Consider the following 18902-nt stretch of genomic DNA (forward strand, 5'->3'; position numbering starts at 1 on the left):
TCCAGAATGGATGAATCAGTTCACAACTCCACCAACAATGCATTAGTGTCTCAGTTTTCCCATGTCCCCTCCAACATTTGTCATTTTACTTTTCTGTTATATTAGCCAATCTGTTGGGTGTGGGGTGATAGTCTGCTTGGTTTTTTGTATAAGAGCCTTATCTTCTCAATTAGACTAAATTCTCCTTATATCCTCTACCATGCAGCCTAGTGTAGGCTTGTCAAGAAGCAGGTAACCAATACCTAATTGTTGATTTATTGCTATATTTTAAAAATTAAGCTGAATTACTATGTTGTGACACTCTTTGATGTAATTAGAGGTACCCTGGGGTGTTGCAAAATGCAGGTAGGCAATCTGAAGACCTCACCTTTTATTTCTTCACTCCCTTTCTCCTCTGCTTTTACTCATTCTCTTTTTCCTCTCCCTCTTCTCTTTTCCTTTCCTTTCCGCCTCCCTTTCTTTTCTCCTCTTCCTCTTCTTTCTTCCTCTCTCCTTATTCTGTCTCCTTTTCCCCCCTTTCCCCTTCTTTCATTTTTTCTCTTCCTCTCCTCTTTGCTATTCTCTTTCTTCTCTTTTTCCCCCTTTCACCTCCTTTTCTCTGTCCAAGTTTCTAGTTCCATCTTTGCTAGTTACTTGCTACATTAACTTGGCCAAGTCATGTTTGTTTTGTGGGAGCCATTTTCTTCTTCCATAAAAGAAGAATCTCTGGACTCTGTGGCATACCATGTTTGGGGCTAAGGAGCCGCTCCTCTTTTCCGTGCCTGTCATTTGACCTGAATTTGGCTGGTGTCTCTAGGAGGAGGAGACCCTGTTGTTCTTCTCTCTGGGAGGACGATGAGCCAGGCTGAGCAGCCCCTCCTCCCAGTGTGAGGGAAGTGGGGGGAAGTAGCACTTGATGGCTGCCGAGGGGCTGAGGGTCACCCTGCTAGGAGCTTAATCACATGTTAAGGAGATGGGAATCACTCTGTTAGGATAACATGAAGGGGGCCTGGCTCCTGTTGAGAGCCTGCTGCAGGCATTATGGAGAGAGAGAGAAAGGGAGGGAGGGAGGGGGAGTGAGAGAGAGAGAATACGAATGAGAGGAGAAATGGGGAGAGAGGAGAGGGAAAAGATCCCTTATTTCACATCATGCCTTCTTTCTTTTTCATGCTATCTTGACCTATTAGTGTTGAATGGTTTGAAATAAAATCTTGGTGGTTTTTCCTGGATGGTTAGCTGGCTTTCTTCTTTGGCCCTTGCCTTCTCAGCTTCTGAATCCCAGCGTCAGTCTCAGCTTAAGGTTCCTCATCTGTAAAATGAAAAGGTCAGACTCTGTGGTCCCAGAGGTCCCTGTGATTCCCTCTGAAGCCTTCGTTATCCACTCCAGCCCATAGAGATCTCTCTCTCTCTCTCCTCTGATCTCCCATAGTCAGTCAGTCACTCAACAAACGTGTATTGTACACCAACTGTGTGTTGGAGCTACTGCTTTGTCTTAAGGATAAAGGGGGGAAAAGGCCCCGCCCAGAAGGAGCTAGGCGCCTTTGGTTTTTCTCTTCCCCTGTGCTTCCTGCTCTGGCTTCAGGCTCCCCGGCTTCCTTGTGCCTGAGCTTCTTCCCCCAGACAGCCTTCCTGGGTCCCTTTAGCCCCAGCCTACAATGACTTCGTCCTCCTCCAGGCTACTATGGCAGTTACTTGTCTGTCCCTTTGGAAGAAATGGAGAACCCTTGGGCCCTGGGGCAGGAGATTAAATCCCTGAGTCCGACTTCCTCCTTTGCTGGGAGAGGAACGACTGATGCTCAGAGGGAGTGACTTGTTCTGTCTGCTAGAGAGAATTGCCGCCTCATCCTGGGAACACACTGAGGCAGCTTGGTGTAGGGGGTGGAGCACTGGACTGGGAGTGAAGAAGAACTGAGTTTGAATCCTGCCCCAGATTCTCATCACCTCTCATCTGTAAAATGGGTATGATACCCTCGCAGGCTTGTTGTGAGGATCAAATGAGATACTACTGGTAGAGTGCTTTATAAATGTGAGCTGTCATGGTGGGCGTTAACATTGCCTTTGGTCTTGGAGATCGGGGTGACTTCAGATCCAGTGATGTCACTCCTCTGTTCCTCTAGTAAAATGTCAATTGTGAGCCTCCTCTGGGTTGGGTGGGGCTGGAGTGGTTGGAGATGGGTGTGTTTGAGATAATCCGGGCTTTGAACTCGTTCTGCCTTAAATGGTCCTGGTGAGCCTGGCGCTTCAGAAAATAGCCAGCTTGGCCCACCAACCTTGTACCCGCACCTGCTAATTTGGGTCTACCCCACCCACCTTGTTGGCTAGACATCCCCAGGCTTGGACAGTCTTACACACCGCCCCCCAAACCCTGGCGGCCTCCCAGGTGCAGTATACACCAACAGCTTCACAGAGTTGGACCAGCCCTGTTCGTTCCCCACTGTAGATGCACGCATACATAGTGCATACCTGTGAGGCCCAGCTCTCCAGTACTCACATATAGTAAGTACATCCTCTAGAGCTGACCTAGGTGCTCTCAAGGGAGGCAGAGAGTGAAGTTAGGAAGCCCAGAGTGCAAATCTTACCTCAGATACTTACCAGCCTGGGGACCCTAGTCCCTTAGTTAACTTCAGTGGGAGTTTGATTAAGATTGGAATATTGTCAGATAATTAGTGCTAATTATCTTTATTATTATTGGTATTATTACCATCTGGACCCTGTCTCAGACCTACACAGTCTCCCATTCACACAACCTTGGGCATGGGGCACACCCCAGTGACCGCCCCCAGGCTTCACAGCACCGAAGGCATTCCCACTGTATCCACTACCTCATGCAGACTTGCTGAGCCTCACCCAAACCCACACAATCACGCATTCATATGACTTCTCCCATAGGCACATGCCCAAAACCTTGCCCAGACCTGACCCCACAGCCTCACGTTCACACAAGCATCCCCACGCCTGCTCTTTCTTGCTGCCTTTTTCCCAGTCTCTTGGACACATGGAGCTCTTGGAAGAGGTGTCAGGGAGGGAGGCAAGGAAGAGCACTCTGTTTGGTCTGCCTGAGTCTGACAAGCTGACCCCTGGCCCTTGTTTTGCTCCTGACTGGCTATGTGACCCTGGACAGGTCTCTTTTCCTACTCTGGACCTCAGTTTCTTCTTCTCTAAAATGAAGGAGACAGAGTACAGATCTCGAAGGGTCCTCCCAGCTGCAACATTCTGTGTTCTGTGTCATGTTCTAGGTCTCTTCCGGCTCTGACATCTCCTGTTCTACGGTCCAGCGTCTAGCACCGATATTGCATGTTGTAAGGTCTGTCTGATGCCTCACCTCCTGCATTCTAAGATCTCTTCCAGGGCTAATCTATATCATTAGGCCCTTTCCAGACTAAATATTCTTTGAGTGGCTGATAAATTGTCCTGTCTCGGCAGTGCAGAGTTAAGCCTGCAGGAAAACTCCATCCACTTATGCTTAGCCCTTTGTGATTTCTCTTAACAATGCTTTTAAGGACCATAGCTTATAGGACTTGGAAGGTACCTTTAGAATCATTTGCCCTTATTTAAAAAAAAAAGTTTTTATCGACGTTCTTTTTTTTTTTAATTCATCATGATCCCTTGCAAAAGACTCCTTCCCCAACCTTTTCTTTCTTTGTCACAAAGAAGTAGAGCCCAGCCAGACCCAGTTGCATATTACTATTGGCTGTGCCTGATGTCTGCCTCATTCTGTCCCTGTGGTTCACCACCTCTGTCGAGAGACAGCCTCCCGCCTGGGTTACGGTCCTTACGTCTTTCAGTGTTGTTTCAGTTCTTTTAACATATTGTGGTCACTGTGTAAATTCTCCTGGTTCTTCCTGCTTTGTTCTCCAGCATCCTCATTCTACAGTTTGGGAAAACTGAGGCCCAGAGATGAAAAGTCACACAAGCTAATTGCTCGGGGTCACAGGACTGGAGGTCGGGTCTCTCGATCCCCAGAGCCTTTCTCTTTCTGGGGCTTCCCACTGTCTCTCTAACCCAAACCAGGGTGCTTTGGCTTAGATCCCACGGACCCTGAAACAGTAGGCCTCTGTCTGGTGTGTGAGATGCCAAGGGTGGGGGGGGCTGTTTCTTCTTTCTTAGCCCCCCTACCCTCCCGCCTCCCCTTCTCCGGGGCCCTGGGGACTTGGGCAAGAGGCTGGTGGATCCCAGGTTGCCATGGGAACTGTGGAGCTCCAGCTAGAGAGTGATTTCCAGGTTGGGGGATGCCTTTGTCACTGCACCCTTATCTCTGTCTTGAGGCCTCACATGTTTTGGCTGGGATTGAGGAATTATTTTTTTTTTTAACCAGAGCTTGTCCAGTAACTGGGGCCGTCCTGAGATTTCTAAGCCCTCCTAAGCTGTGAGATGGTCTTCCCCAACCAGGACCTGGTCAGGACTGAGAAAGAGAGCCCAGAGTCTTACCTGGGAGACTTCCTAGTTGTTGGAAGCTACCATACTTTCTTTGATTTTTATTCCAGCATCAGCTGAGTGTGTTGGAGTTCAGATTAGATAGACCTGGGTTCAAATTCTGCTTCCAGTCTCTTACTAGCTAGCTGTTTGACCCTAGACAAGTCACATCAGCTCTAAGGACCTCATTTTCCTTTTCTGTAAAATGAGGGATTTAGACCCGATGACCCACCATTTCTTTTATCTCTAAATTGGTATCTAACATCACAGGCTTCTTGTGAGCACATCCTGGGTTTTAGTGAGATCAATAGCGAAGGTTCTGTAACCTTCTTCCAGCCAGAGCCCCTCAGAGGCTCTACCCCTACCCCTCTGGCTACCTGGCTTTTAAATTTTGGCTAAATCTGCCCTTGGATTGTGGTATTTTGCTGGATTACTAATGGAAAAGGGACTAAAGTTCTGGGGTGGTTTCTTGGGGAAATCCCTGTATTTTAGGTGGAGCCTAACTTAGCGTAATGGTATTTTAGCCCTTTGGGCATATGTTTCCTCATCTGCAAAATTAGAAGGTTAACACAGAATCTTGGTCTTGAAGCTGGACTGGATCTTATAGGATATCTAAGTTGGCCTCCACCTCCACTGGAGTTGTTAGCAGAATGTAAGAATCCTTTGTATTTTCATAACATAGCGAGTTGTCTGTTGATCCATTCCATTGACAAAATATTTTTCAGCATCTCCTGTGTTTGATGTAGGATACGAATGACAAAGGCCAGGCACAAACAGCATTTATCAAGTGATTATTCTGTTACAAGCACCTTTCTCAGGGCTGGTGATACAAATGCTAACAAAAAGACAGTCCCTGCCCTCAAAGAACTTACATTCTAATGGGAGCTGAAAAGTAGTGTGTGTGTGGGGTGATTCCTTTCCTCCTCCTCCCCCACTTCCAACATGGTGTCCAAGTCTGTAAAAGTCAGAAGCTGAGCCAGAAGGGGAATCAAGGTTGTTCAGCCTAGGTCCCTCCCAAAATAGAAGGCCTGGGAGGAACCCAGCAATGGGAGAAGGAGGTGGGCGTGGCATATTCCTGGAGGAAGAGAAGGCTCTGGTGGTGGTGGATGGATGAGGGGTGAGTGGGCAGGTTGAGACCTGAGTGAATGAAGGAATGAAGCATTCTACCCCCAAGGAGTTTACCCCCATTCTGATGGGGGGATTACAAGCACAGAGACATAGATGTTTTTGCAAAACAAATAATAAAGGGAATAAATACAGAGTAGCCAAGTACAGTAGTTGGAGAGAAACACAATTTCATGGACCTGTGATTTCCTCATCTCTAAAATGGGGATGATAACATTGGCACTGTTTCTCCTACTGGGTTGCGATGAGAAAGGGGGCTTATAAACTTGGAAGAGTTGTAGAAATGTGAATTATTGTTGTTATTATTATCTTCAAATCCCAGAATCTCAGACTTGGAAGAAAACTGGGCAAGTCACTTAATTAACCTGTTCCTGCCCTCAAGGAAGGGACTGTGATTAAAAAGGACTAGGAAGACTTGTTGTAGAAGGTGGGCCTTGAGTTAAGACTTGAAGGAAGGGGTTTAATCAATGCTTAATAAATTATATTAGGGTGATTTTTTTTTCTGTTCACACAGCAGAAGATTTGAGGTTGAATCCTGTGTCAGACTGTTGCCTCATTGATCTTACAGGCTTTTTCAGATAAACTGGGATGAATTTAGTATTTGTGAAGGTGATTTTTAAATTGACTTGAGCTTTCTCTTACCAGTGTTTGCTTCCAATTCTGCTATGTCTTTCGAAAATCTTAACTTAATTGATGAGTTATCTGCATTGGTCTCTGCAGACACCCCCTCCCCTCTTTTCTTTTCTACATTGTTGGGATCGTGTCTCTTGAGGATTTCTTTCTTGAAAGCTTCCCCTCCTTTTTGGGTTGATTTTCCCTGCAAGTTCTTAGTTTTTGGGAAGCTGCCTTGGAATCTTCTTCCCCCTGAGTCTGGGGTATAGATCACATTCTTCCTCACTTTGCTGTCCTGACTCTATCAAGATGGAGTGCTTACTTCCCCCAAGGTTGCCATCATAGAAAGTGATGCTTTAAACGTCATAGGTGCTTAACTGAGGTGCATGGATAGATTTCATGGGTCCATGGATTTGGAGGGCCGCTAGGTGGTATAGTGGATAGAATGCCAGGCCTGGAGTCAAATCTGGCCTCAGACACTCACTAGCTGTGTGACTCTGGCCAAGTCACTTAACCTCTGCCTCAGTTTCCTCATCTGTAAAATGAGCCAAAGAAGGAAATGACAAACCACTCCAGTATCTTTGCTGAGAAAACCTCGAATGGGGTCACTAAGAGTTGGTCGTGACTGAAATGACCGAACAACAACAATAACATGAATTTGGAGAAGACAAAATTACATCTTTGCTTTCATTCACCTTTGGTTTCCTTTGTAACTGTGTATTGTGTTTTACATTTAGAAACTTCACCAGGCTGTCATAGGACACGTGAAAAGATGAAGCATCTTCGTTCTGACAGAGTCCAGGCCTGAATCTCTCCTTTGCCTTGTGTTTTTTTGGTATATAGTTATTTATATATAATTTTATCTACCCCAGAGCAATGTAAGTAAGCTCCTTGAGGGCAGGGATCTCTCCTTGAGGGATTTTTTCCCCACATTTGTCTTTATATTCAGTTGCCTACCTGCTCCATTAATAGGTGCTTAATAAAAGCTTCTTGACTGATCTGTCCTAGCAACTACAATTACTTCTTGTTAGTTTGCCTTGTTGCTTCTTTTACCGTTTGAAGGATGAAATTATCTTTACGGCGTAACAGGGGATTGGCCATTGAGCCCCATCCTTAGGACCATGTGCAGAGTGCTTGGCTGATGCAATCCTGTTACAATAATAAATGAAGGAATTGTTATTTGTGTCTCTTGCTTGGGGCAGAGAGAGAGAGACAGAGATAGAGACAGAGAGAGAGAGAGAGAGAGAGAGAGAGAGTGATCTCAAGTGAGCCAGCAGATGGCTGGCTGATGGAAATTGTCCATCTCTACACTTAACATACTTTTGTGCCATGTGACCAACTCTGTGTTGTGTTTATAGCTATTTCCTGAATTACTCATCTATTAAGTCTTTCTGTACAGGTGGTCTGTAGTACAGTGTTGTGCTCTATTTTCTAACTCAGTTGATTTTCACCCAGGTGCTCCCCCTATGCTTCCTCCCTCTGGTTCCTGATCCCCCCTCCCCCAAATATATCTTCTTAAGGTAGAGTGTTACTCTATCCCCCTTTTACTCATCTAATTTCTTTTGAACACAGTATACCCTTCCAGAGCCTAATTCTACTTGTGAGTCCTATCATCTATTATTAGGTAATGTCATCTAGTATTAGTGCCTATGGTGCTAAATTTGCTTTCTTGCTTTATAATCTCTTATATCCACCTAGCTTATCCCCACATTGGATGCTTTTGTATATAGCCATCTGCTTTGTGCCTGGCCCCTTAACTGGAATTTGTTTCCATTGAATTTCTGGTCATCTCTACTATTAATTCTCCTAAGATGTACCTACCTGGTGATTTTGAGTGAGTGGTATATAGGCAGGGTTTTTTTTTTCCCTTCCCCTTTTCTTTGTAGTTTAAGGTCACTTAAAAAAAATTTATTTATTCCTTCTGTTTTTTTTTTTTAACGCGTTGTCATTTCCCCGTATATCTCAGCCCATAGAACCCTCCCCTGTAAACTGAGCAACAAAACAACCTCATTGAAAAACTCATAGAGTGCCCCGTCCCAGTGGTCCACCTCATTTCTACTGGGAGGACCGGAAAATACATTTCATCATCTGTTCTCTGGGGCCAGCGCTGGTAAATACAGTGAATCTGACAGGCTACATTTTAGTGTTGTCTTCATTTGCAGTGTTCTGACCATCAGGTGTTTTGTTTTGCTTTCCTTGTTCTGTGTCAGTTAATACCAATCTTCTCGTGTTTCTCTGAAGTCCTCATATTTATCATATCTTACAGTTCAGTAATGTTACACCATATACCACAATTCATTCAGCCATTCCCCAGTTAAAAGATATTCTAACTTTGACTACCTTTGTCTCAAGAGGTAGTTTCCTTGGTGGGAGTCCCCTTTACCAATGAAATCACAAGTTAAAATCCTTCCAAAATTTTCTTAGCCAATTTGGTGGCTGTGAAGTAAAACTCCAGGGTTGTTTTAACTTGTTTTCTCTTACTATTAGTGAATTAGAGCCTTTTTTCTTGTGGTTTATAATTTGCCTTTCTTCCCCATCTTCCCTTGATTATAGGGCCTGTTGGGGGAATGACTCTTGGGCAAATACATATGTGTTAATTACTTATATATGTTAGATATCAGGGTTTTTTTGGGGGCATATTTGATACAACATATTTGTTACATTGTAAAGATAATTTCATCCTTCAAAAGGTAAAAGAAGCAACAAGGCAAACTTACTTTATTGACCTGGTTTGTCATCAACAAGAAGAAATTTTAGTTGCTAGGATAGAGCAATCAAGAAACTTTTCCTTTCACCCCCCTCCAAGCAGTTTAGCATGCATTGGTTACGTATGCAAAACACCGAGCAAAGACATTCTTACCAGCCCTTGTTAGGTGAACTCCATCCCTGACTGTGATTTCTATATTTTAAGCTATGGTCCAGAAATCCAAGTTTTATTTCTCAATACTCTTCTTTTTATTTTATTTTTAAAAATATATTTATTTTCAATATCTGCTTTTATAAGATTTCGAGTTCTAAAATTTCCCTCTACTTCCGTTTCCCCCTCCCCAAGATGGCATGCAATCTGATATAGGCTGTACATGTATGATCATATTAACCATATTCCCACATCAGTCATGCTGTGAAAGAAGAATCAGAACAAAAGGGAAAAACCATGAGAAAGATAAAACAAAAAACAACAAAAGAGAAAACAGTATGCTTCTATCTGCATTTAGATTCCGTAGTTCTTTCTCTAGATGTGGACAACATTTTCCATCATGAATCTTTTGGGATTGTCTTATATTATTGCATTGCTCAAAAGAGCCAAGCCTTGACACTCCTGTTAACCAATTAACATTCATTTATTAAGTGTCTACTATGTTCCAGGCACAGTGCTGGGCACTGAGGATAGAAATACAAATAATGAACAAATTCTTACTTTTCTTTTTTTTTTAAATATAAATTTATTTATTTTTAGTTTTCAACATTACTCCCACAAGTTTTTGAGCTCCAAATTTTCACCCCATCTCCCCCTCCCCCACCCCAAGATGTCATGCATTCTGAATATCCCTTCCCCTAGTCTGTCCTCTCTTCTATCTCTCCCCTTCTCTTATCCCCTTCCCCTTCTATTTTCCTGTAGGGCAGGATAGACTTCTGTACCCCATTTCCTATTTCTTATTTCCCAGTAGCATGTGAAAACATTTTTTTAAACATATGTTTTTAAAACTTTAGGTTTCAAATTTTCTGTCTTCTCCCTCCCCACCCACCCTCATTGAAAAGGCAAGCAACTCAATACAGGTTGTACATGTGCAGTTATGCAAAACATGTCCATAGTAGACATGTTGTAAAAAACTAACTCTATTTCCCTTAATCCTATCCTGCCCTCCCATTTATTCTATTCTTTTTTTGACCCTGTCCCTCCTCAGAAGTATTTACTTCTGATTACCCTTTCCCAATCTGCCCTCCTCTCTATCATCCCCCTGCTCTCTTGTCCCCTTCTCCCCTATTTTCCTGTAGGGTAAGACAGATTTCCATACCCAATTGAATGTGTATGTTATTCCCTCCTTAAGCCAAATCCTATGAGAATAAGATTCACTCATTCCCTCTCACCTTCCCCTTTCCCCTCCACTGTAAGAGACTTTTCTGCTTTTTTTGTGAGATAATTTACCCCATTCTACCTCTCCCTTTCTTCTTCTCCGAGTATAATCCTCTCTCATCCCTTAATTTTATTCTCCAGATATGACCCCTTAATCTTCAACTCACCCTGTGCCCTCTATCTATCTATCTACATATACATACATATAATTTTTTTCCTCCAACTACCCTAATACTGACAAAGGTCTCATGAGTTATAAATATCATCTTTCCATGCAGGAATGTAAACAGTTCAATCTTAATAAGTCTCTTATGATTTCTCTTTCCTGTTTACCTCTTCATGTTCCACTTGAGTCCTGTATTTGAAAGTCAAATTTTCTTTCAGCTCTGGTCTTTTCATCAGGAATGCTTGAAAGTCCTCTATTTCACTGAATGACCATTTTTTCCCCTGAAGGATTATACTCAGTTTTGCTGGGTAGGTGATTCTTGGTTGTAATCCTATCTCCTTTGCCCTCTGGAATATTATATTCCATGCCCTGCGGTCCTTTAATGTAGAAGCTGCTAAATCTTGTGTTATCCTGATTGTGTTTCCACAGTACTTGAACTGTTTCCTTCTGGCAGCTTGTAATATTTTCTCCTTGACCTGGGAACTCTGGAATTTGGCTACAATATTCCTAGGAGTTTTCCTTTGGGGATCTCTTTCAGGAGGAGATCTGTGGATTCTTTCAATTTCTATTTTGCCCTCTGGTTCTAATATATCAGGGCAGTTTTCCTTGATAATTTCTTGAAAGATGATGTCTAGGCTCTTTTTTTGATCATGGCTTTCAGATAGTCCAATAATTTTTAAATTCTCTCTCCTGGATCTATTTTCCAGGTCAGTTGTTTTTCCAATGAGATATTTCACATTGTTTTCTAATTTTTCATTCTTTTGGATTTGTTCTACTGTGTCTTGATTTCTCATAAAGTCACTAGCTTCCAATTGCTCTATTCTAATTTTTAAGGAAGTATTTTCTTCAGTAATCTTTTGGACTTCCTTTTCCATTTGGCCAATTTTTCTTTTTAGGGCATTTTTCTCCTCATTGGCTTTTTGGACCTCTTTTGCCATTTGGGTTAGGCTATTTTTTAAGGTGTTATTTTCTTCAGTATTTTTTTGGGTCTCCTTTAGCAAGCTGTTGACTTGTTTTTCATGATTTTCTTGCATCACTCTCAGTTTTTCCTCTACTTCCTTACTTGCTTCTCAAGATCCCTTTTGAGCTCTTCCAAGGCCTGGGACTGATTCATATTTTTCTTGGAGGCTTTGGATGTAGGAGCTTTGACTTTGTTGTCTTCTTCTGGTTGTATATTTTGATCTTCTTTTTCACCAAAGTAAGATAATATAGTCTGACTCTTTTTGCGCTGCTTGCTCATGATCCCAGCCAATTACTTGAGTTTTAAACTCTTTGTTAAGGTACGAATCTGCTTCCAATGTGGAGAATGTACTGTCCCAAGCTTCGGGGGTTTGTACAGCTGTTTTCAGAGATACTTGTAGGGACCTTCCAAGGTAGTTTGATAAGGGGTGAGGTGTTTACTCCTTTCCTCTGGCCTGTGACCACAAGTACTCCTTTCTGTCCTGTAACTGTGAGGAGGGTTCCTCTCCACACCACTACAAGCTCCACCAAGCCAGCGCTCCTCCTCACCCCAGCACCGCTGCCCAGAACTGTGGCCCAGATCCAAACGGGCAAAGCAAGAGATTCCTGCCTCAGCACTGGCAAAGAGATCCCTGCAATCCCTCTCTGATCAGCCACTGGATTCCCCTCAGTCTGTGGGCCGGAAGCTCGGAAGCAGCTGCCCCCTCCCAGGGCGCTCTTGGGGAATGGAGCTGAAACCCCGCCTTCCTTTCTCAGCACTGACAGAAACAGATTTTTCCCACTGACCTTCTAAGTTGTCTTTGGCATTGGTGGATTGAGGAGTCTGGAAACCTCCACAGCTGCCTGTGATTCAGTCCTCTGAGGCCTGCTCCAGGTTCACTGCAGCCTGCGCATCCATTCCGCGCTGTGCTGGCTCTCCCAGCCCGGCGCATACAACTTTCTGATCAATCATCCAGGTTGTCTTGGGCTGAAAATTTGTTTCGCTCTGTCTTTTTGTGGGTTCTGCTGCTTCAGAATTTGTTTAGAGCCATTTTTTATGAGTATTTGGAGGGGTTTGGGGGAGAGCTCAAGCAAGTCACTGCTTTCACTCTGCCATCTTGGCTCTGCCCCCCAAATTCTTACTTTTCAAAGGGCTTAGATTCTAATGGAGTGACAGGTACACATACATACGTACACATACATATCACACACACATATACATCTGTACCTACATCTGTGTCTATCTGTATGTCTATAGGTCTGTGTCTCTGTATCTATGTCTATATGTCTGTGTCTGTGTCTGTGTTAATGTGTGTGTCTGTGTGTATGTCTTATGTGTATGTCTTTGCGTATGTCTATTTCTAGCTCTTCACTCCTTACATTTTCCTTTTCCTTCTGAGGCTCTTGCTTTTTGTCTATTAACAGCGGTGATGAAAATGCTACCTGTGCTCCTAAGGTCTTAATAATATATAACCCAAGACTTTGTCCCACTTGGTCAGCCCTTGACTTTTGCAGAATAAGAGCAGCTCATGGTGATTTTAGTCCTTTAAAGTTTACAAATCACTTTCCTCATGTTGCATACATACCAGATATTTTCAGCAGCCCTTCCTATGGTTGTATGACAAGTAGAAGGTATGCTGTATTTTGGAGGGCAGGAAAATATTCAGGTTCATTGAATCTTATTGAGATGATGGATTAGCAGATACTGTTCTCTGTCAGGTCTATCAAAGAAACCTGCACCCATGACTGAGTCAGTTTGGCAAAGCCCTTTCCCCAACCCAATCCTGGAGGACCATCCATAGTGCCCTCTACAAATGTGCTCCCTCTAACTCTCCCTCCTTTCTTTTTTCCATAGCCTTTGCAGATTGATGATGATTTCTGTGGGCAAGACTTTAACCAGCCTCTGGGTGGGACTGTGACCATTGAGGGCACACCACTCTTTGTGGACAAGGAAGATGGCATGACATCAGTGGCTGCCTATGACTACCAGGGCCACACGGTGGTCTTTGCAGGGACCCGGAGTGGCCGCATCAAAAAGGTAATTGATCTTTTGGTCTATGGGCCAATGGGAAGTGTTGATATTTTCTCGTGATTTTGTTGATTGGTGATGTCAGGAGCTCGCCACTGTGTTAGTCTGGGGGTGACTGGTTGAATCGTAGAGCTTCATCATGCAGCTGTAGCTGTTGGGCTTTAAAAGCCTGTTTATTTTGTTGAAAGATAAATTCAGAAGGCCACGTGTTGTGCATTGTAGGGGAGAAGACCTGGAACCTGTAGTTGGAACATGTGGGTTGTGGTTTTGGCGGCTGGAATACTCAGGGTGCATTCTGAGGAATGTCTTTTTGTGTTAGGTTGAACATATGGAAAATGGGTTTTGCTGACCCCACGGGGTGGTTGTGAAGGTTCTGGTGAAATAGCCATCATAGAATGATGAGGAAAAATTCCAGTGTGAGGTTTCAAATGCAGGCAGTTGGTGCCATGGGGAGACATCTGAGCGCTGGGAAAATGCCCGGGTGGAGTTGTTGACAGAGCTGGTGGTCCTGAGGTTTGTCCATGCAGAGGAGTGACAAGCTTAGACAAGGGTGACTAGCAGGATGAGGAGATTGGAAATGAGGCCATAGAAGGGAGATCTTTGGTCTAGTGGATACAGTACTGGACTTGGAGCTGGGAAGAGCTTCAAATCCTCTCTTAGACACTTATTAACTTTGTGGCTTGGGGCAAATGGCTTAATCTCTTTCACCCTCAGTTTCCTCATCTGTGAAATGGGGATAATGGTAGCACCTTCCCTCCCAGGGTTGTTATGTGGATCAGATGATAACATATGTAAAGTACTTGGGAAGCCTTCAGGTACTCTATAAATGCCTGCTGTTATTATTATTTTAATCTCTTATCTTCAGGCATATAGAGGGCTGTCAAGTGGAAGGGATTAGGCTTGTTTTGATTGGCTTCCTAGGGCCTGCTAGGAACAATGGATGGAAGTAGCGGAGAGGAAGATTTTGGCTTAATGTAAGGAACCACCCCTTTCCCAACCTTTTTAACTATTAGAGCTGTTCTGGTCCTGGAGATAGTGAGCTCTCAGGCATTAGCAGTCTCCTAGCAGAATCTGAATGACCCATGTCAGCAATGCTGTGGGGTGGGCATGAGGGGGACACTCTGAGAGGGTTGGGGCGCAGAGCCTCCGAGGTCCTTTCCAACTCTGAGATTCTGCGGTTGTAGGAGGAAGGACAGAGTAATGGATCCTGTGGTTGCTGGGATTGTTGGGAGTAGGGCAAGAATCAGAAACCAAGGTTTCTTCCCTAAGAATCTGATTCTGGTTTAGAGAGGGCTTGAGAAGACCAAGAGAGATGAGGGAGTGCTGGGGGGCGCCGGCCCTGGCGTCAGAAAGACTAGGGTTCAAAGCCACTCTCAGACATTTCCTAGCTGTGTGACCCTGGGCAAGCCACTTTACCCTGGCTGCCTCAGTTTCCTCATCTGTAAAATGGGGTCAACAATACTTTACTTTCCTCATGGAGTTTTTGTTTTTAGTTTTATCTTCTTTTTTTGGGGGGGGTTATAACTTTTGTCTTTACATCACATTCATTTTTTAAAATATTGCTTCTAGGAAGAGGCGGGGAAAGGGTAATTCAGCAAAACCAGCCACCACCTTTTTCCCTTCATGATAACGTGTGCCATTCCACAATCCATAGTCCCTGCCTCTGTTGAGAAGGGAAGGAGATGTATTTTCCCACTTCTTCTCACATCGTAAACCTTGAGCTTGGAGTATTCTTCTTCCTTTCTGCCTTGCTTTCTAAGGGGGTAGGATCAAGGGTTGTTTGTGTCGTGTGGGGACAGGAACTTCTTCCTGTCAGAAGAAGCATCCTGGTATTTGATGATGGCTCAGTGGAAACCACCTAGAGCTGGAGGCGCCCTTCATCAATTGTAGAGTCCAATCCCTAAGTTTTCATAGATGAGTAAACTGAGGCACCTCCCCCAAGGAGGGAAGTGACTTATCCAAAGTCACAGAGTCAATACATAGCAGAGATAGGTGTGTTTTTGCTGTTGGTGGCTTATCTCATTGGACTGTAAGCTTCGTGAGGGCAGGTACCTTGTCTTTTATCTAAATGTTTTATTTCTTCCCTTTTTCCTCTTCACACAGCCCAGCACTTAGCAGAGCTTTTGGCTCATTGTAGGCATTTAATAAATGTTTGTTGAATGGATGATTCTTTCTGCTCGTCACTGGACTTTGCACATGGCAGGATTTAATAAATATTTATTGGACAGGTAAGTGAATGGATGAATGAATGAATCTTTATGCACAGGGCTTTGCACAAGGAAGACCATAATACAATATTTGTTGAGTGAATGAATGATTGACTGTATCTGTGTAGCAGGCATAGAGTTTTGCATAAGATGGGTTTTAATAAAATATGCTGAATGAATGAATGAATAAATGAATTGAATGGATCTGCATGTTAGGCATAGGGCTTTGTACAGGGAGGGCTTCATAAAATATTTGCTGAATGAATTGAATTGAATTGAATGACATAATGAATATGTGTGTCAGGCACAGGACTTTTGCACATAGCAGATTTTAAATAAGTGTTTGTTGAACATTGGTATTGAGCGAAATAGCAGACCTCCCTCTTTAAAGATTTTTTAAAGACTGTTGGTAATTACAGGGAAAGATGCATCCATGCAGAGGATTTAAAATAACCATCCAGAGGGCAGAGCTACAAGGAATCTGAAAAGCCTGTGATCAGAGAAGATACCTCTGGGCTCCTAGAAATGGGAATGGAGCTGGGCATGCTCTTTCTTAGCTGCTGACCAACCCCTTTCACTGACTCACCTTTTTTTGGGCTCATCTCTAGAATTGGCCTGCATGAAGTCCTCTTTATTCCAGGTTATTTTCCTTGACTTTTGACCTTGCCTTGATAAGGGAGCAGAAAGACCCTTCCTTATACTCTCTCCCCCCTCCCCAATTGCGTAGCTTCCTTTGGGCTGGTTTCTCATATCTCTCCCTCCCTCCCTTAGGGCAAAGGTCAGTTGTTTTAGGGCTCCACATTATATTTCTTCCTAATCAGAGTTTCCTTTCCATAGATTATCAAGTCTCACTTCCTCTTAGTGGAGATGAGGAAACTGAGGTTCAGAGGGGAAAAGAGCCTGCCATGGGTTCATTGAGATCTCTAGAAATGCCGCCCAGATCTACATACACATCCAGCCAGTCTTTTGCCAGAGTTTCAGTCCATCCTTACCAACACTGTTGGACATCTCCACCCAAATGCCCCATAGGGGCAGGGGGAAGGGAACAATCTTTTATTAAGTGCCTACATTGTGCTAAGTACTTTGCAAATGTTATCTTAAGCTCACTGTATCTAAAACTGCTCCCAGTTTCCTTTAACACTCCCCCCACACACTTTCCTGTTTTTGGCAAAGGCCCCATCATTCATTCTTCCATTCCCCCTGGTTCCATCCATGGAAGCATCCGGGATTCCTTCCTCTTATCCCCCATCTCTCGTCTGTTACTAGGCTTTGTCATCACTTCTCTTGAATCTCTTCTGGCCTTCCCCACAGCCCATACCTTAGTTCAGACCCTTATTGCCTCTAATTACTGCTATTATTGCATTAGCCTCCCCTCTCTGATTGCCTATCATTTATTTTGTGTGTATCTTTTATGTATCTAGTTAGTGGTAATTTTTTTCCCTCCTCTTAGAGTGTATGTACCCTGAGGGCAGGCAGTATGGTTTTTTTTGTTTCTTCATATCTCTAGCACTTAGCACAGTGTCAGGCAGAGAATAAGCGCTTAACAAAGGCTTGTTGACTGACTGGCTAATTGGTCCTCCAGTTTCCAGTTTCCCTTTGCTCCGGTCCATCTTCCACATAGCTACTCACTGGATTTAACAAGAACATGGCTCTGACCGTGCCATTCCCCTGCTTAAGAAGAATCAGTGGTTCGCTATTGGCCTCAGACTCCCGTCTAGCATTTAAAGCCTTTTACAATGTAGTTCCTGCCTGTCTTTATATACTGATTATAGTTGGGTGGCTTAGTGGATAGAGCTCTGGGCTTAGAGTCAAGAAGACCTGAGTTCAAATCCAGACTCAGATACTAGCTGGGTGACTCTGGACAAGTCACCTACCTTTTTTCTGCCTCAGTTTCCTCAGCTGTAAAATGGAGATGATAATAATACCTTCTGGGAGTATTGTGAATATCAAAGGCAAATATTTATAAAGTGCTTGGCATAGTAGGAACTTAATAAATGCTTATTCCCTTCCACACCCCGACCATGAAGGCTACCTTTTCTGCCAACTCACCAACTTTGGGGGCAGCTAGGTGGCGCAGTGGATAGAGCGCCGGCCCTGAAGTCAGGAGGACCTGAGTTCAAATCCGGCCTCAGACCAAACACTTGGCACTTACCAGCTGTGTGACCCTGGGCAAGTCACTTAACCCTAACTGCCTTAACAAAGAAAAAAAACCCCCCCAAAACCCAAACTAACCAACTTGCTGTTCCTTAGGTGTGGCAGCCCCTCTCGCCCATCTGTCCCTGATCTTCTTCCTCACCTCTCAGTTCATGCGCAGCCTTCTCCCTGAGGCTTTTAAAGCCTTTCCAGTTATACACTTCCCCCTCCTCGCTTACTTGCCATATATGGATTTGTCTGTGACATGTTGTCTATCTCCCCCTCACCCCTCCACCCCTGTGTAAATGCCTTGAAGGAAGGGGGCTTTTTGGACTCATTTCTGGAGCAGAGCACAGGGCCTGGTCTGCAGTAAATTTTCATAATTGCTCATTGCACGCTTAATGGATGACTTCAGGAACACAGTCCGTCAGGGCCTGGGTGTCCCGATTAGCTGTGTGACCTTGGGAACAGTCCCACTCTGGGCATCTTCACTCTCCTCATCGGTAGTAACAGCATTCCATATGTATATAAAACTTGCAAGGTGCTCTGCTGACATGATTTCATCTGATTCTCCCCTCCTAACAGCCCTGTGAGACAGGTAGTGGCTGCAGGTGGTATTTGTTTTACAAAGCAAGAAACGGAGGCCCAGAGAGGCCCAGTGACTGACTTGAGGCCATACTCCTAGTCCATGGTAGAATTGGGATTTCCACCCAGATCTCCAGGTGGATTTTCCACCTCGCCCCAGATGCCTATGAAGTGAAGGTCCTGGATTGAGGTGAAAGGTCTCCTGCCAGCTCTGATAGTAGTCTGATAGGTGTGAGTGGAGGACAGCTTGCATGGCCCAGGCTGTCCGTATTTGTATTTCATTCTAGCAGCCTCGTGTTGTAGACCAAGATCTAGTATCTGTCACCTGCTGGCTGGGTGCCGCCGGGCCGATCAATCTCTCAGGGTCTCAGGCATCCCTCTAAGAATGAGGATCACAGATGTGTTGGAGAGAGTTGGTAGTGGTGGGGATGTCGCTCCCTGCATGCAAGAAGTCACAGATCAACCAAAAATAATTACGTGCTGTAATTTCATGTTTTTATGCCTTATCCTCTCCGCTAGATTCGGTTCCATGAAAACTTTGCCTCCCCCCAGTGCCTTGGCACAGTGTACTTTGTAGGTGCTTAATAGCGGCTTAGAGAATGACTGAATAAATAATATCCTGGAATCTCTCACTGGTGG

General features: G+C 44.2%; 1 protein-coding gene across 2 annotated transcripts in view; it reads left to right on the top strand.

Annotated features, from left to right (window-relative positions):
• The window catches only part of PLXNA1 (plexin A1), a 312964-nt gene that overhangs the window by 32889 nt on the left and 261173 nt on the right, over nucleotides 1-18902 (top strand). For both annotated transcript variants that reach the window (XM_020981168.2, XM_020981169.2), the window contains exon 3: nucleotides 13165-13347. In XM_020981168.2, the coding sequence (XP_020836827.1) occupies nucleotides 13165-13347 (183 nt within the window). The remainder of the gene's footprint in view (nucleotides 1-13164; nucleotides 13348-18902) is intronic.

This window comes from Phascolarctos cinereus, unplaced genomic scaffold, assembly GCF_003287225.1.
Source record: "Phascolarctos cinereus isolate Bilbo 61053 unplaced genomic scaffold, phaCin_HiC Scaffold_4;HRSCAF=312, whole genome shotgun sequence".
In the NCBI taxonomy this organism is placed as follows: Eukaryota; Metazoa; Chordata; class Mammalia; order Diprotodontia; family Phascolarctidae; genus Phascolarctos; species Phascolarctos cinereus.